General features: G+C 39.0%; 1 protein-coding gene across 32 annotated transcripts in view; it reads right to left on the bottom strand.

Annotated features, from left to right (window-relative positions):
* The window catches only part of DLG2 (discs large MAGUK scaffold protein 2), a 1000200-nt gene that overhangs the window by 41230 nt on the left and 939381 nt on the right, over positions 1-19589 (bottom strand). For all 32 annotated transcript variants that reach the window (XM_048294433.1, XM_048294432.1, XM_048294434.1 and 29 more), the window contains 2 exons: positions 9259-9435; positions 12-87 (listed from right to left, as the gene is read on the bottom strand). In XM_048294433.1, coding sequence (XP_048150390.1) covers positions 12-87; positions 9259-9435 — 253 coding nt within the window. The remainder of the gene's footprint in view (positions 1-11; positions 88-9258; positions 9436-19589) is intronic.

The raw sequence follows: 19589 nt of genomic DNA, 5'->3' as shown, positions 1-19589 counted from the left end.
TATTTACGTACCCCTTTTGCATCAATTACACCAGGTTTGGCGTTGAATTTCACTGTCTTCAAACGTGCACGCTCCTTTCTTTCAACTCTGGGGAAAAGAAAACACAAGTGAAGAAACACATGTTGATTATAGCAGCACTTTGTGTGAAGTGTTTGATACCTGCTCTCCCAAGACCACTGGCAGCTTACTATACATAAAGCAAACATTTAAAGCAAATTTCATACATTGAAAAGAGAGGTCACTTCCTCAGCCAGGCAGCAGTTTTCTGGCAAATGTGGGACTGGGTTTGAGGAGTCTTGGCTGCCCTACACCAGCAGAACAGCACTGCCTCTCAACACACATAGGAGTGTGGGAAAAGCATGCTAGGGACAGATTTACTCTCTCTGATTTAAGCTGTTCAAAAATCAGGCAACATTTAGAGTTCTGTGGTCAGAGGAATGAAACAAGGACATGTCCTTACTCACCTTGATTAATACGGACACTACTATATTAGTGATGTTTCCTACCTTTGGAAAATCATCTACACAATCTATCATTGACTGGTTCAAGTGAAAAAATGTGATCATCTACCTGAAACTGAAACACTAACCCTATTTGTCCAAGACTGGGAATTACTCTAGGAAATCTCCATGGAATCCAGCAAAGCTGCCTTATAAGAGACATTAGAATACATTCCTGCAAATCTCTTGCTTTCTAAGCCAGGTAGTAGGAATACATAGTTTCTGATAATTATTTTCCAAAATACAAACTCTAATGTTTTGATACAATGATAATTAACACAACATGTTTCCTTCTGTCTGAGTAGGCTTATATATGCCCTCCTGAAACACAGTGAATGTTGGTTACTATAGCTACAGTTTAAATTTAGATTAAATGCATTTCTCTGCAAGTGTGGAATATTCACATGGAAACAGCTCAAGTGCATCTTTCAAACTAAATCTATGTTATTAAAAACACATGAACAGTCTCAAACCTGAACTAGCAGATGAAGTCCCTTGGTAGTACCAGTAAGAAATGAAGACTTGAGGCTGTGTAATTGCCTAAATAAGATGGATGCCTTCTGAGGAAATAATTAGCACAAATGAACACAATATTCAACTTATTAATCTGTGTTAACATTTAAACTCATTCCAGCCCTGCCTAACTTCTTAAAGCATCTGCTTTTAACTTAATTTCTTATTCACTGCATAAAGAAATTTGGAAATTAACCCTGAAGAGTGAATCTTATTTGTGAAGTTTGTAATAATTGCGTTAGCAGCCATGGAGGCATCGCTGCTTTCTAGAGGCATAGCAGACAGATGAGGAGCTGCAGAAACATTCTGCATTGCTTTGAGAAGCATTTAAATAATGCCATTAAGTGCCACTAGTCCTTCAGGCAAACATAACAACGATGTTCATATCTGCTCAGCATGCCTACTGAATGTTCCAAACATTTCATCATCTGGCACTGTATTAAGGGTAGCACACAATGTTGCCTCCCATTACAATTTGCGTGACACCTTCCACAATAGAACTGTTCTCAGTTACTTATAATTTAGCTGAACTGTAAAATTACAAGCTGAAATTTTCTGTGTCTCAGGCTGACTATATTACTGTTGCTGCCTGAACTGTCAGTAAAATGGGTCAGCTGCTTGCAAAAGGCTGGGACAAAATGAATGGGTTTGCCCATTTATTTATAACATAAAGTGCTTCAGCTCAGGTGCTCTATTGCCTTCATGTTTTTGGTCTGGAATTTGCATTGTGGCAGTGAGTTGCTCTGGTGTCAGGAATATACCTCTCCTTTGCCTGAAGGAATGAACCTAAATTTCTGAAAAGCTTTAGTTTTACACGCTCTGGAGAGCTTTTGGAATTTAGCTTTGGTTCTCCAAAGATTTCGTCTTTGTTGAAACGGTCAGGCTGCAGGACTTCAGTGAACTAAGATGTTCTCAGAATTTCTCATCTGAGCTACTGGGACACTTTTGCCATAGACAGAGCTAAAAAGGGAACTAAATTGACGAACACAAAGTTTAGAATCTCTGCTCTTCTAGATTTTTTGATCCAGCTCTTAGAAAAGGCACTTTTTAAAGGAACACTATTCAAACACTTTTACCACTTTTTTGCAGGTGTGTAATTGCTATATTTAAGGAAAACTAAACTTGACTGTCTTTATTTTCCCCAAGAAGAAAGGAGTTTAGGTCCAAAGGATTATTTGCAGCAGCTGACACTGTGAATGTCGAAATAGCATATGAGTGTAAATTCCTTACATTGGTTTAGTTGACAGCAGCTGACCATCAGTTGAACAACATTTTGATCCAAGAGCTGAAAAAATTGCTCTTAAAGAAAGAAATGTTTCACTTAACACAGTAACCATTTTTCCATCACCACTGCTGGACAAATCAGGATTATGGGGAGTTGTTCAAAAACATGAAGTGAAAGGGAGGACTTTACCTCCCAGATTCGCAGAGCCCAGACTTGCAACCCTGACTTGCCTGATGTACACATTGCTGCCATGACACTTTCTAATTATGTATTTGCTTGATAGAGCTATGCCTAAGGGATAAGGGAAACATGGCTATGATTTCCAAAACAACTTCATGGCTCAGTCCCATTTTCAAAAGTGCCTGAAGGGTCACTGAAACTCAAAGAGGTTTCAAGAAATGTTCAAAGAAACCTACATCCAGCATTCAAACCTGACTGGAGCTGAAAAGCGCTGAGTCCTATGTGGAGACAGTATCACCCTAGCACAACTTACGGGAATTTCACCTCCATCTTCCCACCCACTCTCCAATTATAGCTGCCTGCAGAAACACTGCTGTGCACAGGGAAGTGATCTACGATTATCTGAGATCTGGGACAGTTGGAGTATACTCTGTATATTCACTTTCTCTTGAAAACACTCCTGGTAGTAGATACCTCTTGGCCCTTTTTATTTCAGAAATGGTCAGGATTCACTCTCTTCTTCCCATGTAAAGCTAGAGAACTGGAGCAGTACATTGAAAATATACTTTGGCCTTCAGTGTTCCCTCCCTAGTAAGTTCAAGATTTCGGTTCTTTAGGATACTGTTCTCCTCTTACTCTTCTGGGGAACTTATTAATGGGATGCAACACTCACTGCACTGCAATGCCTGTCTGCTTTTGTGTTTCTGGGCACAAGTAGCTGTTGAAAATGGGCCTGTGGGATTTTTCAAAATGTGGCTTGGAGTTCTTCATAAGTTCTGCAAACAAGAAAAAATCAAGTATAACTCAATAAGACATGAACTGCGATCACCCACCCACTGCTGGACCACTGGGAGCTTTGTCAGTGCCTTTCTAAAAGCACTAATCAGTCTTCACAGTGGAGAGGCAGAATATCAAGTGAAAAATGCTTTAATCTTCAACAACAGTGTTCATCACTGATGTAGAACATAGATGCAAATTGCAAACTTGTTTCTAGAATGAAATAAAATGGCAACAATAGCCTAATTTGCACAGATTTGGCATTGAGGTGTTTTGCAGGATGAAAGTTGTTTTCAAATCCAGCATGAGAACTGTAGTGAGGGGAGTCAGCAAATACAAGAAAGCAATGTAAAATGGACACTTGAAAGACCTTGGTATGTCTCTTGTCTTGCTTCACCATTTCCAGGTCACATGCACTATATTTGTTTTGCCTGCCTATCAAGTGAAAGGTAAGTGAAAATATGTACACACTATTTATATTTCAAATATGTGGTCTCAGTTCATAGCTTTTCATTGCTTCCATCCTCTGTGAGATGTGAGATTGAGTTTACCAGGAGATTCCTATTCTCAAAATTATCTTTGAGCATTCCGGAAGTGGCATTTTTGCACCAAACATGTATTTTTCAGTAGGAGAGAATGTGCTCTGGGTTCAGTCTCCATCTGCAGTGCCTTGCTTACAGAAAGCAGCTCAGCACCTGGTCAATATTTATGAAAAGACTAGACCTAATGATATTAGGAAGTGAATTCTCATAAAATTGTAGCACAACCTTATTCTGTTTAAAAGCTAACAGCTGTTTTCCATCAGCACAGAAGTTTCACATCATTGCAAGAGCACAGGAAGACGTTTATACCTACACATACATACAAATTTAATTCCATATTAAATTTTTTCCAATTAGATTAGTGAGTATAGACAAATAAATGATTTTAGACAAAGCTTACATGATTATGCCATGTTAAAAAGTTTTATCATCTAAGGATTAAAATGTTAAGGGTTGTTTAGAAAGGTAGACGATTTATAGGAAACCATTAAAAATAAAAATCACTTGAGTGGATAAACATGCCTTTCTGCCAAGCTGAGCAGAACAACAAATTTAAGTTGGCTTTTCGCCCACAGGGACTTCTGTGCTGGGAAAACCTCTTGTTCCTTGTCCTTAAATGCTTGTGAAACATTGGGTTTTATGTACTTTTCCCCCCACTTTGCTCTGAAAGGAGAGCATGGCTACATGTACTTGTGGGGAGAATGTTGTCTATTTGAGAACACAAATATCAGGCTGGTATTATTACAGCTGGTAATAACAGAGATACAAGTTGCATAACATTTGGCAGTCAGATGTACTTAAACTACCTGAAAATGGGTATCTTAGAATGATGTCCAGTCTGACAGCAGGTTTGCGACTGCACATCTTAAGGACAACAGCAAGATTAGTGCAATTATTTCAGTGTTTTAAGGCCAAATCCTCGTTGGCTGCAGTGGGAGCAGTAGTAAAAGTGGTGAGAATTTATGCTCAACCATTCTGGGGCAATCTGTGTGAAATCTCAGGCAGCATTTCAGACCCACGGACTCAAGTCAGGCAGATATACGCACACCACAGAAAATACTGAGGCTTGACATTCGTGAGGTGGGAGGTTGCTGTTGTGGAGGGCTTGCAATGTAGGAGCTTGTCCCTGTGTGGAGACTCAGTAAGGAAAAAGTGAAAAGAACTGGAGGCGTAAAATCAATGCTACAGCAAATTAAAGTCTCTTTAGTATTAGAGCATCTGTCTAGGAATTTAATACACTCCAACTTATGCACACTGGTTTCATGCATTTTGTTCATTCCCTTTAACTGATGTGTTTCCATAGGGAGGGAATCTTAGACATGGGCTGCTCAGCTTGCTGCTGCCCTTTTATAGGAAGCTGATTTTTTTTTTTTTTTTTGGTATGGATAATAAGAAGGGCAATGAGGCAAATCAAAAGCGCACATTATGTGGAAACTCTAAATCTATCTATATATATATATATCCAAATGTTAAAAAAATCCAGTGGAAATCTAATTCTGTTGGTCATTCTAGTATAAACAGCATTTTTTGATGATAAGGGAGCACTTCACATACATAAATACAGTGACCAGGTAATACTGCAGGCTGCATGACACATTGGTACAGGGCTGGTGGTTATATCCCCTCACCTTGGAGACTCTGCCTGATACAATTGTGCTGTCATCTTAAACATAGCTTGGATAAATCTTTTGGGCAGATGTGGAACGAGGAGAAATCTGGCCTGAAATGTTGATTAATTGATACTATAGAATAACTATTTGGTGATTGCTAAACCACAGCTGAAGTAGTTTGCAGCCTCTCATGCTGAAGTCCCGTGTTTCCCAACACCAACACCATATAATACCACACCACCTGTGTATCATTATACTTGGTTTCCACCCAACTGGCTACTCCTGTCCTGTGGCTGAGAACAACAGCTATAATCAGACAATAAATACACACTGACAAAGGGACAAAATGTTTTGACATGTAGAAATGTTTGCAATTATATTTAAGAACTGCAGGATACTTAGAATTTAATTTGTTTTAATCTCCACAGAGGTCATTGGCTCACTGCTTCATAAGATTTGATTCTTGCACAGATCAGTGGAGAAACTTGGGGCCACCCTCACTTCTTTGTGCTGCCTCCTTCAGTAACACCCCTCCAGCTGCAGTGCTGCCCTCCAAAACTCCCTCTTAAAGCCTGACTTGGCAATTTAACCATAAACAAGGCAACAAATCCACATGCTGGCAGCAGCACTGAAATCTAATGACAAAAAAGCTTTCAAACTCTATTTAACCACTAAGAGGTAAAGTCTGGTAATGTATCCAAAAACCTGGAGAGAATAGGGAGTGGCAGCTCCTCTATACTTCTAAATAATGATTTTTTTTTTGCTGGTATAGCACACAAGTCATAGAGGAGAAAAAGAGTAAGGAGTCTTGATTAATCATTCCCAATTTCTCTAATCAGCTCATGCTAAAATGTCACTATATGATGGGCTCTCCTGTAAAAAAATAAAAACCTAAACACATGGAAAGCAATTACCATTACACAGCACCTCGAAGAAGTAATATAGTGTAGTTGTTAGGACTTTATGTGTTTATATACACATATATACACACATTTTTATACATATATATACATATATATTTGTATACATACATACATACATACATATATATATCTAAAATAAAATTGAAGTGGTTAATAGCTCTGGCTTTCAGATCTATTCCATAATGATTTCACTTATGGGAAATGCAGGAATTGTATCTTAGCTGGTGCTGGACAGAAGTTAAGGGAAGTAGAAGTAACACAGAAGTAAAGCAGACAGCTAAAAGACTCAACCTGGCACTAATAATCCCTGGATCTGTACAGACTCTCACTGACCCAAAGTGCAAAAAAAAAATTACAGTACCACAGGATGGCATTCCAGAAGCAGAAAAAGGAATCTAAGCACAAACCCAAACTCTACCAAGCATAACCCCCCAAAACCCCCTAGACCCTAAAAAAAGGGAACAGAAATGAACTGGGGATTGAAAAATATAAGACAAATATAAAATTCTTCAATTTAAAACATCATGGCCAATTTAGCTTGCAAGACAAACCCAACAAACAGCTACAGATGTTCTTTTCTTCCTTCCTTTCTATCACAATATTTTACTGCTAGATATTACCCATGCTGTATTACATGCAAAGCAATGCCTGTAGAAATAATCCCATATAAACTATAAGAGACACAGCGTCCTAGAGCCAGCAACTTAAATGAGGATTTCCATGCCATAGCTGCCTGTATTTGGTCAAATGAATTCCAGGACTACTCTGTTTTAGATTAATCCTCTTACAGTCAATAACTCACACCTGCTGAGGAAATTTAACTGTGAATTAGCACAATCTGGCAAGTATGATTAGCTTTATTCTCTGTAACTTGGCCCTGTGTGCACTGATTGCTCATCCTCCCCTTGGGTGGTGTAAATGACCGCCGAAGATGCTGGCAAGAGCACATCAGTCTCAGGCTCACAGGAATCATCCAGAATCCACAGAAAGGAAACAATACTCACTTTTCAGTGCATTGGAAAAAATAACCTTGTACAACTGAAACCTTTTATGAAATAACTGCAACCTCCACCCACCCCAGCTCAGGTGTATCATTACATTAATGCAGACAGAAACTCAGATACCATTGATTTTTCCAGGCCCCTCAGCTTCACTAGTGAAGAATAAGGATGACAAGTGGAGAGCATGGTAACTATATCTGCATCTTTTAAAATTCAAGACTCTTATTTTTAGCTTCTAACCAACCTATTTTCATATTGTGTCTTTTTTTTATTATTATTATTATTTTTATTCTGTTTTCTCCCTAAAGCCACATCTTATTCCTAGGCTCTATGTCTGACCTTCACTGGAGAACCTCTAGGTTTTGACCTTGACAACACACACCACTGTGTGGGTAACCCAATAAGCTTTAGGCACACACCACCTTTCCACTTTAAAGAAGATACAATTCCACATCTTAATTAGCAGCTTTGCTTTGTCCTTTTCTCCTCCATAGTTGTTTTATTATGTATGACAGCTTTTTGCACCTTTTCATAGTAGGCACCAGACAGCGAGTGAGCTTTGTGCACATACCTTCCTTAGTATTAATTAAATACATTTCTCTCTCTTTCCATGTATGATCCACTCATGTAATTACAGCAGTATTTACTGCAGCAATGAATAGCAGGCAAGTATTCCTTTTTCAATATCTACAGGCTAGGTCTGGTTAATGGGTACATTTTCCACCTTAAAACTTATAACCTAACCTTGTAACCCAACCCTCTATTTCTACCTATTATACAACTCCAAAATTGCTCTTTGCTGAAAAACCAGGTGTGGATGCTACTCAAACATGATAATTAGAGAAATTAAGGTCCTTTCAGGGCTCATGTCAATGAGGTATTTCACAGCCTTTTAGTTTACTTTTACATGATTTAGAGCAATGAGTACCATAAGCTCTATTAGTACCTTGGCCAACTCTCTTGAAATAGCAGCAGGTGCTCTAGAGACCATCAAGCATCCCATTTCCCTACTATAAAAAATGGTCATGAACATTTTTATACTAGTGCTAAAGCTGACATAGCTAGGAATAGGAAGTTCATACTCAGTATGATGGCATTGCTGCAAAAGAGAAATGTAACATGTTTTGACAGATTTAATTTTCCTCCTACCCTTTCAGTTCCTGACCTTTCTATAGCAACTATCAACAGAGCCAGGAACTAATACTGGTTTGTGTGCTAGTTCTGATACTATCAGAGACTTGTGGCTGATTTTACAAAAGCATCCAGACAGAATAAAAAATACAAAGAACGAGGAAGATTCAGATGTCTGTTCTCTCTCCGAAAGTCACCACGAATCCATTACAGCCAAACAAAGATTCAGATTTAGCTTGGAGAGCAGATAAAAGTTCCTTCATTTACATTATATGAAAAATTTACTGTGATATTGACTATCCATCTGTTTCCATGCAGGCAGAGATTAAATTAACAGATTTCAAAGCCAAAGATGACCATTATATAACTTAGCACCATATTTTACATCACACAGGCTGAGAAGTTTAATGCTATTACCCTCTCAAAAGAGACATACAGTCTTCATTTGAAAATGTCAAGACACTCATTACATCCTTCAGCAGTTTGATGCAATGGCTAGTCACCCTGACATTACAACATGTGCTCCACTTCAAATTCAGAGCAAATTCCTAGACTTGGGTTCTGGTAATTCTTTTTTTTTTGCTGAAGCTCTTTGGTGGACAGTGATCTCTCCTTCTTTTCCTGTTTCTTTATGAAGTTACAAGTAATTGAGTCACCTTCTGAGTTTCTTTTCAAGTACAGTTATCAACAGCCTGAGTGCTTTAAATCTCACAGCAAAAATTGTGTCTTCCAACTCTTGAAATACCTCTGGGATTTTCCTTTACTGCCCCCAGTTTTTTAGTAGATTGACGCACCCCGTCTTTGAAATATTTTAAGATAATGGCCAAGGAGGTAAGAAGGAGGAAGCAGCACTCACCTCCTCTTGCTGGGTATAACTCCCATCTCCTCACTGTCCCCCTCCAGAGTGACCCTCCTCGCCTGCCACCATTCATCATCTGAGGCGTTGATGACATGAAGGATGTCTCCATACTTGAAACTGAGTCCTTGGCTTGGGAGGCCACTGTCTTTGCTCTTGTCATAGTCAAACATGGCTCTGTGAAGGGAAATAAAAATATGAAGACAGGTGATTAGATCAGTCTGGTTACATTTACTTCTGAATAATTAATTATATTTTATGTCACTGGTAACCCTTTCTCTTTTCCTAAGGGAGGGAAAGGTCCTACTCAGTGGAAAACTTTCCACTGTGAAGTTAGTATTTACAGAAGCCTCTTCTTCTTTTTTTTTTTTTCTTTAAGAGAAACTGAATGGTTTAATCTGATACCAATTCTTAGCCTATGCCTTCTAGTCCTATGCCTGGCACCTACACCAGCGTAGATGTACCCCACTTTCTGAGGGTAAGACCCTGCACGTGAATCCCAGCAAGTGCAGGTCCCTCATTGGAGCTACCTAGCTAAAAATCCAGATCTTGGTTTCTTACAGGAAAAAAACACTTGGGAATATTTTTTCCATGTAAAATACTGTTTAAAGACCATGCCTGTCAAGAACTGATGTTTATTTCCTATAGGGAAAATAATATGATCATAACAAGCACAAAATTAATTTCTGGGCATAGAGCAGCGATAGGGGATACACATCATAAAGTCGCCCCAAGACACCCTGGCTGCAAAAATGTTAGATCAGTAAAATCCCAACAGGTGTCTAATAATTCCTACTCTTTTATTGTCAGAAAGAAAGCCATGACAATCTTTTCACTGGTAAACATTTTGTGAGACGGATTTGATGTAATTAATTGTTGTGCATTCTAGTGTAATTGCAAAGAACGATTATAGAAGTTTTATGGGTAGATATAAAACTCTCAAAGCTACTCCTCATAATGAGGTGAACTTTAAAAGAAGTTATCAGAATTGTGACTATGCAACCAAAATAATTTAAAGCTCTCATAAGCACCAATTGTGCATGGCAAGTCTGGTTCAGGAGGAGGAAAAATGCTATTTGAAATATGTCTTCTTTTAAAGAGGTTTACAGTCTTGAACTAACATCTTCAGAAAAGCCCAGATAATTCCCTTCTCTGAGGATGAAGACTGCTGAATTTTACATAATCCATAAGCTCAGTTATGCTTGTGCCTTTTTTGGTAAATGTTCTTGGAATGCATGTAGCCTTTGAAAAAAATTTAATGGCTTAGTGGTGGAAAAAGTTCTTTTAAAAATCTGACTATATCTTACTAAACATTTACATTCATAAAGGACTCTTACTGGTACCAGGTCATCTGCTGCTTCTCAAATACAGCTTTCTGTGAGGACATTTGATGAAGAAGCTTACAAATCCAGGAGCAGTCAAGTGTCATTAGACACCTCTTCTTGACCAGTTGATGACATTGGATCCCAGGAAGATGGTAGTGCATACACAAACAGGCACACAACACATCATCCTGTGCGCACCGCCCTCGGCAGCAGGCAGCAGTCAGAATTTTACCACCCTATGGAACAGTCATCTTAAAAATTCACTAATTGTTCACCTTGCCATGGAAGCCAATCGGCATCTCAAAACCCCCAACCACACAGTTGGCCATGCTGGATACTGGGCAGATGTCATGCAATCCTGATTCCAGGCATAATTAAATCACTCAAAACAAGGGACAATATCTTCTGTTACAGAGAATAAGCAAGACTGTCACATCCCTCATGTAAAACATTCCCTGATGCCAAAGTGGAAATGCTCCATATTTGGCAAGTTCTAAGATGAAGGTTGTCTTTCAAAAGTTAAGAAGTAGAAATTGGGACAATATTCTTTGTCCTTGAACAGACGTTTGCACCTCAGAGCCCACATATTGACTTAAAATGAGACTGTCATCGTGCTGGCTGATGTTAACGATGAATGCAGATGGCAATGTTTGCCACTGACTTGCTTTGATTGGAGTAATCATGTGCATTGCTAATTAAAATGAGATTATAGATCTCAGACAAGAGAATTTTTGAGCACACTTTCCATTGAATGAAAGATTTTGTGGCTCTTGCTCTACAGATGTTGATTACTCCATTAGCAAAGGAAAATGACATGAGAGCTGACTTCAGTGATCTTTCCTAAACATTTCAAATTAAGAGCCAGGTCTTGGTAACAGCTGTATTTGGGCTTACAACTTTGATAACATTCCTAGCTCTGTAAAACATGCTTTTGCTGGTTGGCTGTTGGCCCAGCTATAAAGTACATGGAGATCTTCACTCCAGGCACTGTTGACTACTTTGGGCTATAGAGAGACCTGGGCACACTCATCCCCACCACCTCAGGCTGCGAGGGCAATTTGGATCTCTACACATCCAATTGCAAAACCTAGTGTCTTTAACAGACTGACATGTCATTTCTAATTTTCTACCTGATGAACACTACCCAGTTCTGTTTGTGCTCGGTCTTGCAGATGTATATAAAAATAACACCTCTGCATCTGTTGAGTGTCAGCTGAAGTGATACAAAATGAATGCAGCTAGACCTCTTGTTTGGTAAAGGAACTGGGCAGAGCAGACAGAAAAAGATGCCTTTTTCTCTTTGCTCTTTCATGTTTTTAGACAATGGCATCCAAGTCTTACAGGATACCACCTGCAAGCACTGAAACTTTCATCAGAGCCAAGGTCAGCTCTCAGAAAAGTCTATTTGTTCTATGCAAGCTTCTTCACCAGGATTGCATCCTAAGGGGTATGTTAGACACCTTAGATAGGTTCTGCCATGCCACGGGGATTATTGGAGGGAAGGTTAAAAAATAGTAGCACTGTTGCTGAGTATTATGTGTTGAGAAGAGGGCATAAGCAACACACTCCACCAAGAAACCCACCCTAGCCCAGAGGGTGCCCCTCTCTCAGAGCTGAGCACCATATTTTCCTTTCAGCTAGAGAAGAATCAGCATGATCAGGACCAGGCAAGTGCTTTTCCAAAAATGAGATGTTTAATAGAAACAGGGTTATTCAAATCACCCAGAGGGTCCAAACCAAGAAGACATGTCACAGTACTTCTTTCTCTCTGTGATGAATTAGAGGTATCTCCCCAGAACACAAGCACAATACTGCAGATAGTGGAGGGGCTGCTCAGCAGAGCCAGTGAGCTTTCTGAACTTGCTAATATGACTATATGCTTTCATCTGGCCCAGTCTGCTTATTCATGGGCAGTACTTCATGGCACTGAGCTGTAAATCATTTTTAGTGTCTTTTACTACAGTATTAAAGAATGATAACCTCAATAACCTTACAATATTTTAATGACATTTATCTAACAGTCTTGAACACTAACAGCTGCTTTTTTTCTCCACAACTTATAAAAGTGCACCTTAAAGCACTGTTCTTTCAGGTGTTTTATATGCTCAGTTAGCTGCTTGCATCCACTGTTCAGCCTTTTTTTGGATCCTACAGGACAGAACCAAGAGCTCTACAAGGCTTTCTCTGTGTCAGTAAGGCTTTTTTTCCAAGTCAGCTGACTAGGTCTACTTTCGAATTGGGGTAGTCAATATTTTATAATGAAGGAAATCAATTTAAATTATTTAACTTCCACTTTAGAGCTGTCACCAATGTTGTGATCACACCAGCATCAGAAAACTCCTGTTCAGTATCTTCTAGACAGTGCATTTCACAAACAGGACCCTGGGTTACACAGGATAGGGAATGCATTTTGAGGTTACAAATACAGTAAACCCAGCGACTACCATGAGATGTGGATAAAATCCTGGAATAGGGAACAGAGACTGCTACTAACCAGTTCAACAGATGTGGTGAAATCATAATTTGGTCATCTTAGTTCCCTTATTAGAAAAACAGCAACAGGAGTGGGTGTGATTATTAAAGACGTAAGGTATATGCACCAAACTTCCATTAACACTTACTTTTTTTTCCCCTCAGTTCCCAGTTCTTGCCTTAGTTTAGGGAAAACTGTTTAATATCTGTACAATATTTTGAAAGTGAAAAGTGTCATTCAAATGCCAAATATTGCTGTCTTCTTGGTGAAAGCCTCATGCAGCCAGAAAGCAAAGAAACAGTCCTGAGAAGTGAAGCAGGAGGCGCATATTTAGAAGAAGCTGGCTATCACAAATATTTAAGAATATGTGAGGCTTGCATCCCTGATATTATTTCAGACTTCAGAAGTGATCATTACACTAGACTAATCCCAGCAGCAATTTGGACAGAACCTAGCAGGTTTTGTTTGTGCTTGGGTGTTTCTTAATCATTTTTAGTCAGCCACATCAGCGTAAAACATGAGACAAGCATTTCACAACAGCATTCAAATTAATTGCTCAAAAATTGTTTGAAATTAAAATACTGACTTTACCAAGCTGTAATATGCAGTGAGGTGTCTACATGGCATGAAGGCCACTAAAACAGGGATATCTTTTTTTCTTCCACTTAGCATAAATACTTCATTATTTGAGGCATTTCCAAAAGCTAAGTTGCCTGTGCAGTAAATTTTTATTCCTAATGACACCTCGCAGCTCGAGAAATAAATGTTTGACATAGAAGATATATTAGCTGTAACAAAACGGGAAATCAATTCCTTCTGCAATTCCATATATTACAACCTATTGACATCCACGGTGCCTACATTGTTACCAGCATTTGTAACATGAAAAATAGGGTACAGAAAGACTAAGTGATCTTGCTAAGCCGTTAGTAGAAAAGGGAATTTAACAGAGAAACCTCTTAGCTTCCTCAGCTAATGCTGTAAACACCACTGGTAGCAGTCTTCATAATCTTCCTTGCAAAGCAAGGGACATGACTTCATTTACAACAGAGGAATGTATTTTATGGAATGCTTCTGTATGTTCAGTGCAAGACCCCAAAATCTTCCACTCCCATATCAATGGCCCCTGATTTGATACAGTTCAGGTGCTGCGTGGCAGCTTTATTTGCATCTCTGAAATTACTTTCTTCTTCTGGCACAGATGGGAGTTTGCACATAAATTTACAGACTGCTCTTTGCTATTCACTTGATTATGAAACGACAACAACATTTAGCAAGAGAGATTTTCAGCTGCTGTAAATAGTCCTAACTCTCCTGTGATATGCCAGCATATCTGCATATGCACCACTAAAGGATATTTCTCTCTTCTCTGAAAATTTCTTGAACAGCGACTCTGAGGCATCAGGTTTTATAGCATCATCCTAAGCAAGATAAATGTTATTCTCCTCATTCACCACATCTATCCTACCCCCTGCCCTATTCTTTTTTTACAGATGGGGAAATCCAGTGCAGAGAGGTTTAATCATTTGCCTGGTTTTAGGCACTAATTCAGCATCATAGTCAGATTCAGACCCCAAGTTTCATAGCTGTCTTTTCTGCACTCAGTAATAAATGGATTTCCACCCACTTGCAGGCTCAGCTTGAAGAAAAAATTAGAAGAAGATGAAAGAAACGCTAATGCAATTCATTGCTATAGCTACAACAGAGAGCACAGCGGTTCTCTGATTGAAGCAGCCATTGCAAGGCAATTAAGATGCTATTAAAAGGGTTAAATTTTCACATACTGGCAAGTCAATAAAGACTTTCAACTTCTCCTCCCAGCTTTATTTCCATCTAGAGAAGCTGAATGGGTAAATCCTAACTGTAGAGCATACAAAAAAGGTTTCTCTCTCTTTGGGAGGTTTGGGAAGCTCTGAGGTGCTGCTTGCTGAGACTGGAGGCTGCTGGAATCGCCCCAGTGCACGAGATGATTCTGTCATACATTGTCACCTCTGCTGAGAGAGTGGGAGGGGGGACTGTTGGGAAGAACAGCTTTTAATAGGAGTATACTACAACAATGTAGTTTTAGCAAAAAATGTCTGAACGTTTGACCTGTCACTCATAGATATAATGATTCCTGCTTTTTCCTTTTCCTTCTCTTATTTTTCTTTTACTTCTTTTACTTTTGTTTTTCCCTCCTTTATTTTCTTTTTCACTTTTTTCTTTTTTTTTTCCCTACCTTAATGATGTTGTGACTCTTCATGAAGCCAATCCCCTTAACCTTGTCAGGCTGAGAGGGATAGTGTCAGCTTTTTCGTGTTATCAAAATGAGTCACGCCAGGGCACAGCAACACTGTTGCCACGTTCCCTTTGGAAGTTAGCACTGATCAGGAGCTATTACCAGCAATAGTCTAGGTGCACCTAAGGTGGAGAGTGAGTGCTGTGTTCAGCTGTGGGCCTCCCAGCAGAAGGACGTAGACCTGCTGGAGTGAGTCCAGAGGAGGCCATGAAGATAATCAGAGGATGTTAATCCGGGGCACCTCTCCTGTGAACACAGGCTGAGAGAATTGGGGTTGCCCAGCCTGGAGAAGACAAGGCTATAGGGAGACTTTATTATGATCTTCCAGTACCTAAGGGACTACTAGAAAGCTGGAGAGGGACTTTTTACAAGGGCATGTAATAACAGGATAAGGAGAAATGGCTTTAAATTTGTAAGAGGGTAGGTTTAGGCATTGAGCCACGGGACACGCTCCCAGTCATGTGCAGTTCAAGGTGTTAGCTTAGCTGCTCCTAAGGCATCTCCACTACAGCAAATCCCATTGCACATTTGCATCCAAGCCTTTTCCATTTGCTGTCATATTATTTCTTTACTTCATTCAGCAGTTTCTCCATTCAGTCCAAGTAATTCCTTATTCCTTTCCTCCTGTGGGATTTGGCAGAGAGTTATGCCACGGATCTCAATGAAAAAAAAGGATCAGAAACAGCAGCATTAGTTCCAGCAAAATTTCATGAAGAAGAGGAATATATTTTCTTTATGGTGTTTATCAGGAAAGAGGACTGCCATTTGTCCTTGGGGAATATTCTGCCTGTTTTGGAGATCCAACCATGATGCTTAATGTCAGCCCTTATGAGCCAATCCCTACGTTGCTGATGGGCTTTTTTTAGTTTTTAGCAAGTGCTCATATTCTGTGCAGGAAATGGGTTCTGCAAAATTTGTACTGAAAAATTTAAGTCAATATTTTCAGAAGTATCAAACCAATATGTTGCACTTTCATGGTCTTGCTACGCAACAGCATACAACATACTACGTTAGAGGCAAAATATCTCACAGTGAGCAAGGACTGACACTTTAGTCTTTCAGTTGTGGACATGGACAGAACTAATATTACTCCCAGGTTTGCCTGGCTTTAACCCCTTCCAGCAGGAATTGTAAGGCAGCTTGAGAAAGTGAAGCTCCTTCATGCTTCCCCTTGTGCTGGCACAAAGGGAATTCCTTTCAAGGAACACACTTTTTGTTTCTTTGGCATTTTACAGGGCATAAAAGACCCAAACAGAATCCCCCTTCTGTGTGCAAATACCTGAAACCAGTAACAAGCTGTGAGCATATGCTTACCTTACCACAATTTATTGACTAGGAAAATCTGGCTGCCAGTTTTATCTGTGATAAACAGAAGCTCTTAATTACATCTGCATTGGACTCAATGTAGTCTAGACCCTCAGCTTTGAGGTTTGCTTTAAAACAGGGAGACTGCCTTGGGTCAGAACACTGATTAGATTTAGCCCTAGGCATTTTGATAAACTCCAGAGGAGATCTGTAGTTGATTCTGGAGGGCTTCTTCAGCACTCCTGAGTTTGTGAGTGAAATTTCACAATAAACCTCCAAACTTGTGTATGAGATTTAAATTTCACAGCAAACTCAAAACTTAGGCCAGACCTGTACTTCGCTGTTTCTTCTAAAGAAATTAGATAATTTTTGACTGACCTTGACCTGGCCTGTGCATTATGCATCAAAATGATATGAAATTTGTCTTATTCTTGGGTTTGACTTTCTTCTTCCCCATATGGACTAACTGAAGCTGCTGCCTGACTGCATCTCTGGCTTCTCTCTGAGGCATCAGTGCAGTTTCTCTGTGTTGAGACATTTAAGATTACTCATATCCAGAAAGGAAATGTGACTGGATGTCAAATCAGGGATACTTCAAACTGCCGGGTAATTCACCTGAAATTGCAACCTGTGAGGTTGCATGGATTGACACAGGAGCCAAACAGTCATTCTCTCTCATAGTAACTTATTTGATGTCTGGGAATATTAATTTAGGGATTTTTTCCCCCAGGGAAAAATAAAATAAAATAAAATAAAATAAAATACTAATAAAACATAAATAAAAAAAAATCAGGTTTCTTTCAAAAACAATGAAACTGAAAGGAAAATTATATCTCTATTAGCACAGACTGTAGTTACCCTCATACCTCCCTGCACCCAAATGTGTCTTCCTACTACTAGGGAATACACTGCAAAACCCCACTGGATTTAGATATTTTTTTAGTAATTAGGTCTACAGTAGTTCTAACTATTGCAACAGAACTCAAAGATCTGCTTTGGGTAGTTGGGATTTTTTAGGTAGATGTCTCAGATACTCTGTAGCCTGCAATTGCTTTCTCTTAGACCTAATCATGACCCGAATCTGTTGGCAGCTTTTAAAATTCCATTGTGGCCAGGCTGCCCACAGAATTCACTGTGCTTCCACTGGTTTACAATCAAAAGGAAATTTTCAGCACACAAAAAAACCCCCCCATGTAACATAATTATTACTACCAGCCAGATATATGATGGTTTCTTTTTTGTTTTGGACAAGGATGTTAGACATCTGGAGAGCTTAAGTAAGAGAAAGCCTGCCTATGGGAAAATGATCCGCATTTATGATTTGTAGGATTTGAACATGGTGATGACAAAAGAACTTGTAAGAGATGGACTAAGCACAATGCCTCTACTACTAAAAAACATCCCACCAGCCAAAATTCAGACAATTGTGTCAGCAAAATGGATTTTTTTTTCTTTTCTCCCCAGAAATCAACACTGGAGCCTTGTCAGTCTGAATAGTCTGACTGACTTCTGTTGTAAGAGGCAAGGAACTCTACAGACTCTCCTAGCATGGAAGTGCTCATAACATAATGAATCATAATATATCATAATAATAATAATAATCATTCATTCATATCATAATAAATCTGTTTATACACTCCAACCTTTAGAAACTGCTATTGGAAAAACGATTCTTCTCTAGCTATGAAAAAGTGTAGACAAGCAAAACTCAGAGAAAGTATTAATGAGAGAACATTGTCTGCTCTGAGGAGAGAGGGCATTATGGAAAAGTCAAGGTATTTGTTTGCAACAGCTTCTTCTCAGTAATGGTTTCTGCTTGGCCCTGTATGCTGTCCTTTGACAGTGAAAGAGTCAGAATTTGGATTTTCATTGTTATTGTGTCGACAATAAAGTAGGTTCTGCTGAGATAATGAGCAGCCCCGTGCAAAAAGGAACTACACTGTGGAAAACCACTGAAAATTATTATGGAAATTAATTATCCTGCCCAATGTGGAGAAATGTACTAAATACATAAACTCTGCTGGAAGCAGCTGTTTGAGAAATCATGAAAACCTTCTATCTCTAGGTCAAAACTTGAGGAACTCATTAGGAGTTTACTCAATCAGCAGGAGGAGGTTGCCTATAGAATGAGTCCTTTCTTTGGGTTTTAGTGTAGACTTCAATTGGAAGCAATGCAATTAATTTCTGGGTTTTACTTTGTCTCTTTTAAAGGGTGACTTTTGAAGAAGAGTAATTTTGCAAAAATCCAAATGCAATTGAAGTCTAAAGATGAATTTTTATGGTACAAAGGTCAGGTGCCTCTACATAACCTCTGCTTCATGAGGCTGAACACGAAATCTCTAAAGATGTCACATTTACATGGCGGAACACAAAAATCAGTGGAACAGGCCTGAGCTGAACTCGACTGAAATCTTCAAACCTGTACTGGAAATAACAGAGAAAGTTTGCCTGGAAGAGCAGTAGCTATGAGAAAAGATGTTCTATTTGGTCAACCAGTTTTGTGGATTCCTTGATCTCTTATCTGTCAACACTTACTTATCACAAAGAGTTTTATCCTGTGAAGCTTTATTCTGTGATTGGGTTGAATATTTTCTATAAAACTCCATCTTCTTGAGTCAAATGAATAATTCAACACCAGTTTTCACTAGTGTCTGCTCCTCATAGACAAAAGCTTGAAAATAAGATGCCAGAATATTCAAAAGCAGAAACAAACAAACAAAAATGAAAAATTAAAATAATAGTCTTTGATGTCACCTCATCAGTGTCAAAACAATGTGACTGTTACTTCTTGTTAATGATTACATTTGGTCATCTCACTATGTGTCTGGTTGTCAATTTTCTTTAGAAATGTACTTTGAATACAAAAGTGCTGATTGACCACCATTACCAAAAACATTTAACAGCAGCAATATCTATTTCAATATTTTTGAACAAAGCTGCAAGAGGATGA

Source organism: Corvus hawaiiensis, chromosome 2 (genome assembly GCF_020740725.1).
Source record: "Corvus hawaiiensis isolate bCorHaw1 chromosome 2, bCorHaw1.pri.cur, whole genome shotgun sequence".
Classification (NCBI taxonomy): Eukaryota; Metazoa; Chordata; class Aves; order Passeriformes; family Corvidae; genus Corvus; species Corvus hawaiiensis.
The sequence above is the reverse complement of the archived record's forward strand: the minus strand, read 5'-3'. Positions and strand labels throughout refer to the sequence as shown.